Raw genomic sequence first — 15,692 nt, forward strand, 5'->3', positions numbered from 1 at the left:
CATTAAAAAAGCAAAAGCTTGTTTCGCCAAAGTTCTAAAATTTTGATGTCACTTATTTATCAGGGAAATGCGGCAAGCCAAGAGTTTTTTTCTTAAAAAGCTAAAAAAGAAAGATAGGTAAACGCCCCTTGCCGTACTCCACCCCAAGAAAAAGTGACAAAGCCCGTAAAGAAAAAACACATTCAATAGCTACAAATTGGCACAACTTTTAGATTAACAACAACACAAAGACAAACTAGATATCAACCCATCTTAACATATTCTTATACAAAAGTTGCAAAAAACCGTCGCTCCTTCAAAAAAATTGTATTGCCCCAACAGAAAAAAAGCTGAAGAAAAAATGGTTCGTAATTGGCTTCGCATTTCGGGCGACGAAAAACCCAAACGAAAAAAGGGTGACCATGTCTACCGCAAATCAAAAAGCAGCATAACATGATGCAAGACTCAAACAGTAGACACTCAACGACCTCGAGAGAAAATCATCTCATTCATTCAATCAACTAGAATTCCACGTGTTAAGCGGGAAAGATATTGGGGGGAAGGGGGGGGACGGAGCTCAACCGTCTTTCCTTTTTCGGTATATGATCTCCTGCCCTCCCCCAAACTAGCCGAACACTGGACATTCCAAATTGATCGAAACCCCGATCAAGTTCTACCCGAACCAAGACGGGCTCGCTACCAAGGCGTTGCCAGTCTTTGGCCCTAATCAAAACCTAACGGTACAATACGAAGCGACGCATTTTGCCAAAGTATCACCCCAGGCATTCTTCTCTGCTTGTTTCTTTCACCACGAAAACACTTTAACCCGAACTTGAACATTTTAACACAGAAAAAATCTTAAAAATAGACGCGAAAACCGGGAAATATTGGTAAAATCCGCCCGCCTAACTGAACAACTGAGCTTGTGCAGCCGTTTTAAAAAGGCTCTACCTCCCGAAAAATAAAAACTGTACGAGAACGTTTTTATGGCTGATAGCTTTAAAAGTGGTTTCGCCAACGGGACGAGTTACACGAAAGTAACTGCCAATCACGCGGCTTTTTTTTCCCAAGTTCAAGGTCACAGACCAATTGTACACCGTCGGAGGGACGGTTTTTCTCGCCTCGGTTTGGTGTGGTGACAAGGGGTTTCGAACGTTTGATCGCAGACAAAAAACATAGCCTAGGTCCCAAGTTGTCACGATGGCTGAAATGCCTAATCCAACTTTTTCCCTTTTAATATTTAAAAAAACACGAGATGGCCACCTTGCATGAGGTTTTGAAATGCCAAATGCCAATTTTTTCCTTTAAATACTTAAAAAAAGGTATGTACCACCGAGGAGTATATGTTTGACAAAAAAGAAACCCCTATATTATTTAAAAATATAAAGGGGGATGTTTTGGAAAACGTGCCCCGACATAAAAGGGCACAATGCTTTGGCTTTTCGTATCACATCATTTGAAAAGGGAAAAGTTTCCCTCCCTTGGACAAAGAAATTTGTCATATGCTGTTTGACCGAACATGAAATCCTACATATACATAAAACTATCAAGGTGGCTGTTTGGAATATTTGTCCAGTAACAAAACACATAATGCTTTGACATTTTTTATATAACTTTCAATTTAAGGTTTTCCCACTTTACACTGATGTTCAAAAACGTTCATACATTAAAATTTAGGAGAAAATTCCCAACCCCATGTTTTTTTTTTTCCCTACTGACGAAATTGGAAAAATTTAGCAAAAATAGTGAGAAAATAAACTATCCTGTGACGCATCAGGACAAAAATTACTTTCTTCAATGCCGGGCAAACCTATAATCCAAGGACCGTATCAGGATAAATTCGATGCTTTTCCCCCACATCTAAATGCGGCGTCCCGGACATAGGGAACCAAAGAGTGTTTTCGCACATTCAAAAGAGGAACGCGTGCTTTCCCTTTGGGGAGAAAAGTCTAGCCCGCCATGAATTCTGCAAACGTCGGGCAAAATAATTTAAGCTTTGTAAAAATGGGGGTTTTAAAAGTTTAAATTTTTCCCCCCAAAAAAATCCCCAAAAAAGGGGTTTTCTCCCCCAAAACAAATCTATTATAAAGCATTTAAACTTGAGCGTTGATCAAAGTTAGGATGTTTCAAATTTTTGGTTAAAGCAATAAAAGCTTTTAAATCTCTGAGTAGGTTCGTTATCCCCCTTTAGTAGGGGAAAATTTTGCTTTTTCGATTGAGCCCAGATTTGGGGGATACATTACGAGGTTTCTGAAATTTTGAAAGGTTTCAAAAAAGGTGTCCTCCAAATGAGACTTAAAAAAGTCATCGCCATTGGGAAACAAGTGTTAAAAATTTCAAGTAAAATGCCTTTCAAATATCAAAAAGTAAATTCCCCCCCATGAAAAGTTTTTCAGTTTTGAAATGTATTTTTTCCCAACGTGTCACTTTTTATTGCCCAACGACCCTTTCCGATGTACATATTTTTCCCAGATGTGAAGACCCCACTGGTCACCCGTACACAATATTCATTAAGACACGAAATTGGCAACCCAGTCGGGATAGAAATTTTATAATTCGGACAGACGGGGGAAAAACGTTGACTTATGGTACAGACGAATCAAACCCCAAAACATCCTCAGGAGATTGCATTACTTTTTTTTATGACAATAACAAAAACAAAAACAATAGTGTGCCCCTTTTTTGGGGATAGCCACTTTACGGCAAATTTATCATACAAAAAAAATAAATGAAAAGAAAAACATCAGGGCTACTCTTTGCTTCTTCGAAATAAAAACACACCACGTTCGCACAAAAAAACAGACAACATTTTGAACTCCTAGCGCCTGAAACAGAAAAAATATCTTAACAACGAAATACATTTTTTAAGTACCCAAATCCTAGATAATTTACCAAAAAAATGCAAGCTATAACTGGTGTTTACTTGTTGAAAATTTTTTTAGCTGTGCAAATGTTGAAAGGAAAAACCATTTTCTTTTCAAATTTTCCTTGGAAAGTTTTGTCACACCCACTGCTGTAACATCTTTGGCAAAACCCACTTCACAAAATGCTCGAAAATAAAATGAAAACAACATCAGCAATCAATGTTCAATTTTTTATCGAAAAAAACCTTTAAATGCTTTTAGAAATTTCTTTTACTCTTTCAAAAACTATGACAAAAAGGTTTAGTAACAAGCATCAAGCTGAATGGATTATACTTGCTGAGTATTTGTAAAAAAATACCCTTTTTTTTTTGCTGGGAAAAACTGTCCACAAAACCAATATGGTTGATTGGTTGTAAAATTGGACATCTTGGGCCGTACAAATCACATCACAGTTCTGAAAAAAAAAACAAGCATTAGAAAAAACAGAGCTTCTTATAATCTTTTTAAAAGTGCTTTTGTATTTTTACACCAATGGGAAACAAAATTTAAATCCAAAATATTTTCCCTTATGATACCTAAACATCCCCGGTTATTCCAAAAATTTCAAACGGTGATGACGTAAAATGCATTCAGAAAACTAAAATGCTAAATAAAAAATTTGACCCGTCAAAATCTTTTTTTTATCCTTTGAACCACAAAACTTGAACATAGGGTCCAGGATTCCACCTTGTGGCACCATAAGTATTTCAGACGCTATCAAATTTTTCCCGTCGGTGGCGCCATTTTTTAAATTTCAAAACAACTGAAGAAAAACCCACCCACCCTTTTCATGCGATTGTCTTTAATTGCATCCAGCCATCCTTGGTATTTTCGACGGGCATTCTGGACTAATTTTTATAAAGATTTTTTAGCTCCCTCCCTCTGCAAACACAAAAAAAATATTTTTTCCCCAAAATACGTTCGCGCGCAAAACCTTACTCCCCCCCTTGCGAACCAGTTTACCCAGTTTGACCCCCCCGTGGCCCAGGGCACCGCCCAGATTTCGGAAATACGGGTTTAATTTTAATTTGGGGTTTTCCAAAAAAAGTTCGGAGATGGTAACGACGGGGAATTTTAAATCGATGTTTTTTAATCAATTTTGGCAGAAAACCGAAAAGGTTCCTTTTAAAGCGGAGCATTTTTCTTTGTGTATCAAATTTTCATTGCGTAAACTTGTTTTCTTTTTGCAGAATTACGCCCAAACATGTCCCCTTTTTTGTCACGGAGCGGCCATTTTTTTTTTACCGTGGTGTTCATTTTTTTGAGCTAAAAATTAAGTCTTTTTCCAAAATTGTAAATTTTGACACAATTCATAAAAATAGAAAGGTTTTTTTCCATAGAAGGACCAAGAACACGAATTTTCATCGAAGATTTTAAAAAATTTACGCTGAAAATCACCATTTTCGCGCCTTTTTGACGAATTCCGTCCTTTTTCAGAGTTTTAAAAACTGCTAACCAAATGATTTGGAACAAAATTTTGCAGCTTATGAGGCCCAGGGAACTGCTTTCTGATTCTAAAGAATATTTTTTAAATCCCGCTTAGAAAATACGAGGTTGAAATTTTTCAACTTTTTCAAATGGCGCACATTTTTATGCCGGATTCGGGCTGCATTCTGACTTTAAAAACATCTATTTCCGATTTGTGTAAATTTTTACAAATTAAAAAGAAACAAGAAAGGGTTTTAGCTTTGAATGAGACCCAAAAACATGTTTTCATTGAGAAATAATAAATATTACGTTTTTAAAATCCTCATTTTCGCGACATTTCGCACGAATTTGAACAATTTTTATGGTAAAAAAATAATATAACCAATGTTTCAGAACAAAATTTTTGCAGCTTCGTTACCCAGCGAACAGCTTCTTTTCCCAAAAAGATATTTTTTACTTCCACGCGTTGCGAAAAGAACTCTCAAATTTTTACAAAAAAATTGCATCTTCTGCCTATGACGTTTTCACAAAAAAGCAAAATAAAATGTTTCTTCCTACTACAAACTTTTCAAAAAAAGAATATTCTTCGCTGCAAAAAATCCCCAACCTTTCATTTTTTTATTCAAATCGTCCAAATTTCCCTAAAAATCCAAAACCAGAGCAAGAGAACTTTGTTCAATCAGTTTGACGCCACGCACTGTCATATGTGTACGCTGTAAAAGACAAGACCGTCCAGTTTTTCGCAGACTTTTCTTTTCACTGTTTTTTTTGGTGCTAAAAAGCCTTTACTCACTAAAAACAAAAAATGCCCGGTAAAAGAACATAATTTTTTAACCTGGCGTTATTAAAAAGCGTTTTTTTATCACAAATGTGACAATCTTTAGATCGAAAGCCCAAACCCTGTTTGGCACAAAAAAGCATGTTTTTAGAAAAATTCTTTTTTTTGACGGGAAATGTTTCAGGGACATTGCTTTCGCCTTTACCCTTTGGGCGTTCGCGCAAAACTGGCGCAAAGTTGACATCAGGGCACCCAGTTTTTTTCTGTAAATCAGAATAGAACATTCTGTGTTTACTGTAGTGTTTTAGAGATAGATCAAGCTTCCCTTTCTGATATAAAAAAAGGGAAGTGGTTATTTTCATTGAAATACAAAAAAAAAAAAAAAAACAAAACAAAACAATGTTTTTAAAAAACACTTTTAAATGTTTAGTTTCAAAAATCGTGTAAGTAATTACAAAAACTTTTCTATCTCCAAATTTCTATGAACATGGTGATCACAAAAATAAAATTTTGAAATTTACGTAATTGATAGCTCCCTCATCATTTTTGGGTTCCGCTTTATATTTCAAGTACAATCCAAATTTGGGTTTTAAAAAAGTGCTCACACCACTCGAGTTCATATCAGAATGATAAGTACTCTGTATTTCCTTTTTCATGTACTCCAGGTAGATAACCCCATATCCAAGTTTTCCTTTTTTTTGCTATGCCTCGACTCACGTACAACACTCTTGCGTCAGAAAACACGTAAGGGACACTCCCAAAAAAATCAAATATTCATGTTGGGATGTTTGAAAAGCAGGCAAAAATTTTCCCCTTCTTGATGTAGGGTGTGAATAATTCCACCAATTTCAACCGAAATTCCAGATTAGTTACTAAAATTTGCTTCGTTAAACACCCTTTTGAGGTTTGGACACGCCCCGCTCTACTGTACTAAAGGAAATTCGACATTGGTTGAAAACGTGAGATTTTCCATCTTGTTTATCATGGGCAATGCCACCTTTTACACTTTATATAGTGCAAAAAATTATAAAAAATTATAAATTCTCCAAAAAATCCCCGCGGCATGCATTTTTTTCCCTTTTAAACTGGGGGCCCCCCCCCAAAAAAAGCAGGAAAATATTTTTTAAAAAAAAAAAAAAACGTCAAAGTAATTTTTTTTTATTATACCCTTCCAAGTAGATTTAACGTTGGTCAAAGTTTATTCCTAAAATATTTGGACCAAAGTTATCCGGAACTCAACACGTTCCAGGTTTACACCCGTATTTCTAACTCCCTCATTTTATTAGACAAAATCGCACAACAAATATCAGCAAAAAGAACCTTTACCCTTTATAAAACAGCCCCGATTTAAAGGGGGGGGGGTCTTTTTAGTCATTTTTTTTTTCTTTTTCCGGACAAAAAACATCTAAAACACCCATTTACCCCAAACATCCTTTTCAATCCGACTTTTTTCAAACCCTTTTTTGGGTTTATAAAACGAATGAGGGTTATGTCAAAATTAAAGTACAATACAAATATTTGGCCTTTCTTTTTTATATCGGGAAAAAACGCCGACAACAATACATTCCGGCCTGTCCATCCTATCGCTTAAGCAATACCTAATTCATGAATAACTTTATCAGTTTTTCTCAATGCCATGTCAAGATGTAATGTTTGAAGTAAGTACGAATTACATTAATACAGTAGTTTTTTTTCACTTCTTGTGCAGTACAAGTTAGATTGCGATGCCTTATGTACCTTACACAAAGTTTTTACATGTACCCAGTTATTCTATAGCAGGCCATGTCATGAGAAAAGACTGGTAATTAGTACTTTTAAAAAAAGGAAGTAAAAGCAGGGTTTTAGAGAAAAATTCACTTTTGAAAGTTCCGCAAATCAAGTTTTTAATTCAAAATCCATTTAAATGTTTTTTAAAAAAGGGGGTCATTCGATTCTTTGGTTTTTTGTCTTCATTGGAAAAAAATAACATCAAATTTAAAAAAAAAGGGAAAAAACATTTCTCGACACTATCGTTTGTCTATCCGGTCAGTTTTTAAAAAGGGTATATTTGGGTGCCCATGAAAAACAAAAATAGTGCTTTGAAACCCCCAAAGGGCCCGGCCAGCCTGGATCCCCGCGTCTGTTCAGGATAATGCGGTTTGCCTTTAAAGCCTATTGCAAAAAGAAACCCAACGAACATATGGCCGACCAACGCGGGATGCAGGGGGTCTGGAAACCATGGGCGGATCCATGCTGGTTTCTCATGGGCCTTTTGTGTTCAAGCGCTGCAAAATGTCATTGCTGTTTTCCCTTTTAAAGCCTCATTTTTCAAAACAGTACCGAATGGGCTGTGGGGGCGTATTTGTATCTATTTCTAAGCTTATATGGGTTTTAATTTCCCCTTCAGTTGCGTATCAATAAACGAAGAATGTGTAATTCAAATTGTTAGAATAGGAAATATCAAAAAATTGGGTTTTCAGGGAAAAGGGAAAAACTATTTGCTTCCAAAGAAAATTAACTTTTTTCAATTTGGGCCCTAAAAGAGAAAAAAAAACAAAATTCTGATCATTTTTCTCAAATTTATTTTAAGCTTTAGTTCTGATTTATTGTCTTCCCTTACTAAAATTTTAAATTTTAAAGTCGTCAGTGCTTTTTCTAGAAAGTTCTAGGATTTTCAGAAAACTGACAACCCGCTAAAGTTTTTAAAATTTCGAATTTAAATATTTTTATATAATATTTACATTGCTGACGCTTTGGATCAAATCCTTCCTCTTCTTCCTCGCCCCTTTCAACTTTTCGTCTTTTAGCTAATAGTACAAAGATCATTGATGGTAAAAAGAACACTTTTAAAACAAGCTGAAATTGTGTTTTTTTGCTCGTCAGCCATGGTTAGTTCGTGTTTAAATACTAAAATATATTAGCTAACAGTTGGTAGGGGTGGTAACACTGCTGAAGAGGGCGTCCTGACCTCTAGTGTCTGTGTATAAATCATGTTCACGTTATCATGATGAATTTAATTACCAGCACTGTTCGCTTACTGACACATTCGAATATAGTCTGACTATGCTGACATTAATGACATCAGCAAGTCATTAGAGTAAAGGTTTTGCGTAATGCTTCGAAGTTGTTCTTATTGGTGTGTATGTCATAATACTGTATTTCAGCTTATTCATTTTGTGGTAATTATAGGGCAATTTTTCAGTTTTTAATCGTTTTAGAAGACCCAAGTCCCCCACCGAGCACTACATCAGGCTCAGGCGGGCAATCTGGGTAAAACCGCTGACCTTCAGCAGGTCAGCTGGATAAATGACTTCTTTGCATGAAGACCCGAACGGGGCTCGAATCCACGGAAGTAATATTAAAATAATAAATTGAAAAGAATAATTCAGATGAGCGTAAATAGCCTTATCGAATGGGTTACAACTTTCAGAGAGAAGTATACTTAACTCCTTATCAATTGGTAGGGAACAATTAAAAAATCCTGTGCATTATTATTGCGTTATAAAGTGAGAACGCACGCTAAATAATTTAGATGGAAAATTTATGTTTTCTTGGAATAGTCTTCTGTCTGCTACACCATAGTACGTAATATAGATTTCTTACATTTTAATTACGTTTTTTATTATTTTCCTTCCAGTTTTGTTAGCATTATATACAATTACATATCAATACAAAACTTATTTATTAGTACAATTCCACAAAGTATTTGTAACGAGGGGCCGGGGAAAGAATCGAAAGCAGCGACCTTAACCATCTTCGTCCCCCGAAAATCTCTTCATCAACCCTTATCATGCTGGACACAACTGATTCTGCCTTTGCGACCAGCGCGTATGTTGGTCTGCACAGTTCGCTATTCAGACAGTATTACTTTTAACAGTTATGGTGCTGTCGAAACTGAAAGATGGACAAGTTCGTTATAGAAATTGAGCAGGTTAAGGGTACACATATTGCTCAAAAGAAGACGAAAACATGAAGTGTGTACAGCCTTGTACTTCCAAACCTTCTAAAAGAACATTAACTAATTCAAGTAAAGAATTCAATTTTATTTTGTAGCAGTATCAGATCGATGTCATAACGCAATTCATACATTGTACACAATTCATACATTCTACTAAAAGGTATGGCTGTACATTATATCCCTTCAAAAGGTCGAAAGGTCAAATGAGTACAAATTTACATTTTCTATATTGTAGTGATAAAAATATCTACCGACATTCTTGAAAAAGGAGTAGAGATGCGAACATTTTTTTAAAGAGGGTCTTCACATTCATGGATGTATAGCGAAAACTCGATTCTTTGGTTTTATTGACTGAAAAGCCATTCCAGTGAAAAAGAGATCATACATTTATATACAATACTTAGAATACTTGTAAAATGATTTTATCATAAATGTGCAGTCACTGGTATTGTTATATAATATAGCGGGATAAAATTATTGTGTTTTATCTGTACAAACTCTCTTACCTTTAGCTATTGAGGAGGATGTAATTTCGTTTATAGGTTTTGCCAGCAGGTGTTTTCAGTGTCAGAATGTTCCATTTCCGCGTGACTGTACCAAAGTCATAGAATGCAGTGCAGACCAGGTGATTTGTTTATATTCGTTTCACAGACTTAAATCCATGAATAGTCTGCAGTTAAGTAAAGTTATAACTGATTTTCTCTTCTTGTATTGTGAAATGTATGAAAATAACAATTTTTCAAAACTGAATATGCTCGTTTATGGTAGCCAGGTAAGTTGTAAAATATCAAAAGCAAAGATAATCTTAGTGACACCATGGAGAAAGTTCATATAAAGACATATACTCTTTCATGTATGTGTCAGAACGTAATTTTCAATACAAGAAGTTTAGCTCATCACAAACTTTCTAATGTAAAATCAGAGAGAATTGAACGCAACAGTTGTGTGTCCTAATAGCGCACTAACAGACCGCAAAAGTTCACTGGGAGTGATTCCCATATTGCTAAACAAAACGTGATTTGCTACTAAACATTTTTATACCTTTTTAGTTTTCTAATTAAGATCTTTCCACGTGAGTGATTAAACATACCAAATATTGAAATAATACATGTTAGGCTGTATCAATTCTGCTAATATATTTCGATTTCAGTATTGTTTTACGGAGCAAGTAGTAACACTGGCTGGAAATGTTGTATTTAACTCTGGCTGTCTTCACCATGCGGTATGAAATATGTCTTATACTAGCAATTAAATCATTTTAAATGTACACAATGCACGCCTTTGAACTGTACTCTACCCTAAAAACAACGCCAATACATTAAAATAGACGAGAATTGAAGGAAGTTTTTTGTTTATGCTATTGCTTTAGTTCATTTTACAGAATGTAAATTTGGTGCTAGTAAAATACTGTTAACAGTATTTGTTGTATATGTCTCTTTCTCCATTACAGATAGTTACGGAACCTTAAATTATTAAATATTAAGTAAAATACAGCAACTATGTTCTTCTGACGTCAATGCTGAGGTGGTGTCCATCCCTCCTTTGCCAGCCGCGGAAAAGCATTAACCTGGCGCTAAATAGAAAGCGCATGGTTCTATGATAATTTTAGCTGCATCTCTTTCTTAGCATACAACGTCAGACAGAAAATATACCAGCTAAACTCATATTTAAGAATACATTTTGTAATCTTACAGCGTATTAATAAATTGTGATATTCAAAAACAGTCCTTTTCTTGACTGCACTTTGTATTGTCATAAATGTAAGGAGAAGAAACAAAATGAATATTTCCAGATAGATGAAAGTATGTCGTAATTTTTAGTTATGGAAAACTAATTAATCAAGTTTATGTTTGTGCACAGAATTACCTCGTTCACTACTATCAGTAAACATGCACAATTCCTAAAGCATCCAACTTTGCCAGCTACAATCACGATAAATTTCCTTTGCTACATTTCCCAATGCTATACCGAGGCGTGGTTAACTTGTCAATAAAAGCTATCCGTTGTACTGTCTGACCCTGATGCTAAATAGAAGTTGTAAAAGGCCACTTACACATTAGGCTTACTTCTCGAAAATAACGTGAATCATTAGTCTTCTGTTATACAAATGATACTGAAATGATTGAACGAGTACAATATTATCAATTGCAGCACTGCTCTCCTACTAGCATGTCGCTAATTGGCAAAAGGTCGGTAAATAGTCGACGTTCCACAGATATAACAACGTGCATTGAATGCTGCAAGGACGATTTTTGCAATAGAAATGGTTGCGGAACAAGCGGTAAATCACTAGAACATGCGTTCATAGATCTACTAAATTTCCTTATTTTTTACAAGTACTGTTGCAGTGCCTGTAAAATATTTCCAAATTAATTAAAAGTTACAGAACTTTGGCCAGACACTTTTTATGTAATTCAACCACTAGTGTGACTATGCCAGTGCACAAGTGTTTTCTACGATATCTTTCAGAAGTTCCTCTCACACAACGAGGTCCATATTGTTTTAACTGTGATGCCTCAACGGACGCCAAAGCTTGCAACAGTGTTACTGTCTGTGATGAAAACGAGGTAACAAAAATGAAACTGATATTGTATATGATATCGCTGTGTTATGTTGTGATACGATATCTTATCATACGTCATTTATGTTATGTAGCTTGTATTTTTGCTGGGTTAGTCAAACCGACACAGTTTCGGTGTTATAGCGACCTTTTCACTAATTGATTACTAGCATAAGTTACTGTAGAGCGGAAATCAATGAATCAAAGCCACTTTTCCTGAACGTAAAATCGAGTTACTGTTACGTGTGTATATATATATATTATATATATTATATAACCCATGTAATGTTGTTTATTTTTTCTTTATAATTTACTTGATCCGGTACAGACTTTTGCATTTTTATATTTCTATTATATATAATTTAGTTAGCTGTTTATACTTTCAGTTGTGTATGTTGTACTCTCCAGTCAAATATGATGACTTGCCACAAACAATCTACAAAGCTCAATGTGAATCACAATCGGTAACATTTGATTCTTAATCATTACTCGTAATAAACTAGAGTCAGAAGATGCCATCTTCAAAGCAAAATACAGCAGAAAACATTTATGATTCATTTTAATATCAATAACAGCCTTGAAACAAAATTTCTTTTGGTTAACAAGCAGGACATACAAGAATTATTCAAAAGTACCAGTGCGCCGCACCATGAGAAAACCAACATAGTGCATTTGCGACCAGCATGGATCAAGACCATCCTCGCAGTCTGATCAGGATCCATGCTGTTCGCCTATGGTTTCTTTAATTGCAATGGGCTTTGAAAGCAAACAGCATGAATCCTGACCAGACTGCGCGGATGGTCTTGATCCATGCTCGTCGCAAATGCACTATGTTGGTTTTCTCATGGTGAGTTTTGATTTAATTTGTAGTTGTTCTTTGCATTGATTCTATGTTTACTTTAAAGCTGAAAAACTAAAAAAAGATGTTTAAACGGCAAGTCGAAACATATCGATAATAACTTCTGATGAAACTTACACAATAAAGGCATAAAATAAGTTAAAGAAGTCAATATCTAACCAAAAGTAAAACAAATCATATATATATATAAGACAGTGTTATGCATTATGATCTTTTTAACTGGAGAAAACGCGGACTGATCAAATTTGACTTTTTCTAACAAACAGTATCTGTGTATATCTAACCCTTAACTTAGATTTGCGACATAGTTTTAAAAGCGTTACACAATCCAAAGTGTGCTCCAATATGTTGTAAAACTGATTTCTGTAACGATCATTGCGGAATGTCATCAAATGATACCATGACGACAGCACATCCACAAACATCCATTCCAACTACGGAGACAACAGAGGTGCTTACGTCTGCTACTACACAAACTAAACATCCAACAGGTAAATCGCATGTTCTTTAATCAGTCAAACATATTTTAAAATTAATCAGCTACAGGCATGTAACCTCTGTATTTTACTGGATTATCCTATATTTTGTAACCTCTGGTTTACTGGATTATCCTATATTTTGTAACCTCTGTTTTACTGGATTATCCTATATTTTGTAACCTCTGTTTTACTGGATTATCCTATATTTTTTAACCTCTTTGTTTTACTGGATAAACCCTATATTTTGTAACCTCTATTTTACTAGATTACCCTATATTTTTAACCTTAGTCTGTGTTTTACTGGATTACCCTATATTTTGTAACCTCTGTGTTTTACTGGATTACCTTATATTTGTAACCTCTGTGTTTTACTGGATTACCCTATATTTGTAACCTCTGTGTTTTACTGGATAAACCCTATATTTTGTATACTGCTAAACGTTTGTAAACTTTGATTAAAATTGCCCTTCGTTCGTAACCTATTATGTAACTCAAAAATAGACAACTGGAATTCATAGAAATACTGTATATTTTTTTTTTAATAAGACTTTGATAGGCTACACCTCTTGGCCACTATATGTTCTTTTGACTGTCATCTAAATTCAGGAAAATTATGTAGATACCACTTAGTCTTTATTTGTTTCTTTCTGTAGGAGCTACAGCTCAATCAACAGTACCTTCCAACAATGCTCAATTTCACTGCGATAGTCACGGACATTACATACATTTACGAGATGCGAATGCACAATTATGTGTTCACATTGTATTTAATCATGCTATATGGGATGACGCTCGTCATGCATGCAGGCAAGAAGGAGGGGATCTTGTTGTCCTGGAAACACACGAAAAGGCGTTGTTAATGAGGAACGAACTTATTGGTATATTTCAAAACTCCAATATATCTCTTTATGATAATATTATGTACAAGTCAGAAATAGACATTTCTTGTTTTATGTAATGATGTTTCCAGTTAACCTAACCGTAAGAAACCTTCACAGGTCATACAGTTAGAATCTGAAACGTCAGAAAACTTAAATTGCCGTAGAATTTTGTTTACTTTAATACTGTCATTTTATAAATACATTTTAGTAAATTCGATTCTTTTTATAACAAAAACACGTGACATTTGTAACACATAAAAAGCGATTGCAATTGAGCTTGAATTTACTTAAATGCGAGTTCCTATAGTTTATGATGTCGTTACTCGGCTCATCGAAGTACTTTTGCTAAAGAGTAAAAGTGATACAGTTGAATCCAATCGAGCAATATCTTATTTTATTGGAACATGAAAAGAAATAAGAAACAAAATTTGATGATGAACTATAAAAAATTAAAATAAACTGATAACATATTCAATATTTAAGGAACTGGTCACAAAGGCTTTTGGATAGGGGCACGAGATTTCAACCGAAACAATCATTTTTTGTGGACGGACCATTACCTTGTAGATGATTCCAAAGCGGACTGGGGACTTACTCAACCTGAACATTTCCACAACGGAGTGAATCAAGACTGCGTTGCCATAATTGGCAATAGTTACCAGTGGCATGATACTGGCTGTGATTATGGTCATTTCGGTTATATTTGTGAACGACAATAAAGATGTTTAACTGTTTAAGTGTCTTTTATATCCTTCATTACAAAAACTTCCCACTTCGGTTTAGAAAACAAGACCACAGCCACAAAAACATTGCCCCAGGAAAAATAGGTGTACGTGTAAATATACATACCGACTGAGTACATACATACACACAAATGAATGCATCATAATAAAACCATATAATAACAAACAAACGCGACACAAACATACATGAAGAAATAACAAGCAGGACATCACATCTATCAATGTCAAGAATGTTCTTGTGGAGTTAAAGCTATCTGACAGGTGCCAAAACCTCACTCTTTAACCTGCATCATACCCCTATATTATAAGACAATTAGTAGGCGGTGGAAATTTGTCAACTAAAAGACGATTATTTAAAGTGATCTCTAAAGAATAAGTTAAAACCTACATAATCTGACAAGGTAAAATATATTGAGAAAGCTACTGCTGGAAAGAAAATAATTTCTGCTACCTATGTCTATGCGTCAAAGTACGGGACAAATATCTGGAAATATGAGAAAATCAAAGAAAGCAATTTAAGGACTGTTAGATGCATTACTGAAATATAATGTATAGCAAGTTACCTAGATAGATTACTCTTCTATTGCACTGATATAACACGGAGAGGATTAGGGTTGACAACGGTGTTCAATAAACAATTTCACTCGATATATACATATTGTTTCCCTCGCGTTTGGAGGGTTTAAGGTCAGTTTCTACAGTTAGATAGAACCTCTCACCCCAAATGAATCACATAGACAAGTAATATGTTTCTTGATTCTTAACCCAGTTAAAAGATCAGTCCAAATTCAAATAGAAATAGGAAGCCAGTTAAATCCAAACAAAATGAAAAACCCATCAGCCCTAAATCTGCAGGTGGACACAATAAAATGAATAAACATTCAAATCAGTCTTCACTACCAAAACAGCAGCAGCAAAAAACTCAACAACCCTGGGCAGCATGCATGAAAGACAGGAGAACATACACAGATGCCACAAAACAGGGAATGACCACAACCAACCAAATTCAGATTCAATCAACACCTTGATCAAATTTCTTCAAAACGTCCAAGGAACCGCCGTTTTGTGCGAGTCACAAACAAACGCAAATGGAAGCAACTAAAGAACATAAAACAAGAAATCCAGAGAGGTAAAACTACTGTTAC

General features: G+C 35.0%; 2 protein-coding genes across 5 annotated transcripts in view; one reads left to right on the plus strand and one right to left on the minus strand.

Annotated features, from left to right (window-relative positions):
* LOC123531301 (potassium voltage-gated channel subfamily H member 7-like) overlaps nt 1-15,692 on the minus strand; it is a 463,598-nt gene that overhangs the window by 154,013 nt on the left and 293,893 nt on the right. The window lies entirely within an intron of this gene.
* On the plus strand, nt 8,517-14,541 carry LOC123532181 (uncharacterized). Its single transcript, XM_053517474.1, has 9 exons — nt 8,517-8,648; nt 9,568-9,650; nt 10,176-10,247; nt 11,177-11,306; nt 11,495-11,592; nt 11,972-12,049; nt 12,740-12,935; nt 13,577-13,801; nt 14,288-14,541. The coding sequence occupies exons 1-9, from the start codon at nt 8,600-8,602 to the stop codon at nt 14,521-14,523; spliced, it is 1,167 nt and encodes a 388-aa protein (XP_053373449.1). The 5' UTR covers nt 8,517-8,599; the 3' UTR covers nt 14,524-14,541.

The sequence above is a fragment of the Mercenaria mercenaria genome, chromosome 11 (genome assembly GCF_021730395.1).
Source record: "Mercenaria mercenaria strain notata chromosome 11, MADL_Memer_1, whole genome shotgun sequence".
Classification (NCBI taxonomy): Eukaryota; Metazoa; Mollusca; class Bivalvia; order Venerida; family Veneridae; genus Mercenaria; species Mercenaria mercenaria.

Bases quoted from the DNA above. Each gene is read 5' to 3' on its own strand.
- LOC123532181 (XM_053517474.1), top strand. From the start codon at position 8,600: ATGGAAAATTTATGTTTTCTTGGAATAGTCTTCTGTCTGCTACACCAT. The intron at 8,649-9,567 runs GTACGTAATATA...TTTCGTTTATAG, and splicing joins CTTCTGTCTGCTACACCATA to GTTTTGCCAGCAGGTGTTTT. The intron at 9,651-10,175 runs GTGATTTGTTTA...TTTCGATTTCAG, and splicing joins TAGAATGCAGTGCAGACCAG to TATTGTTTTACGGAGCAAGT.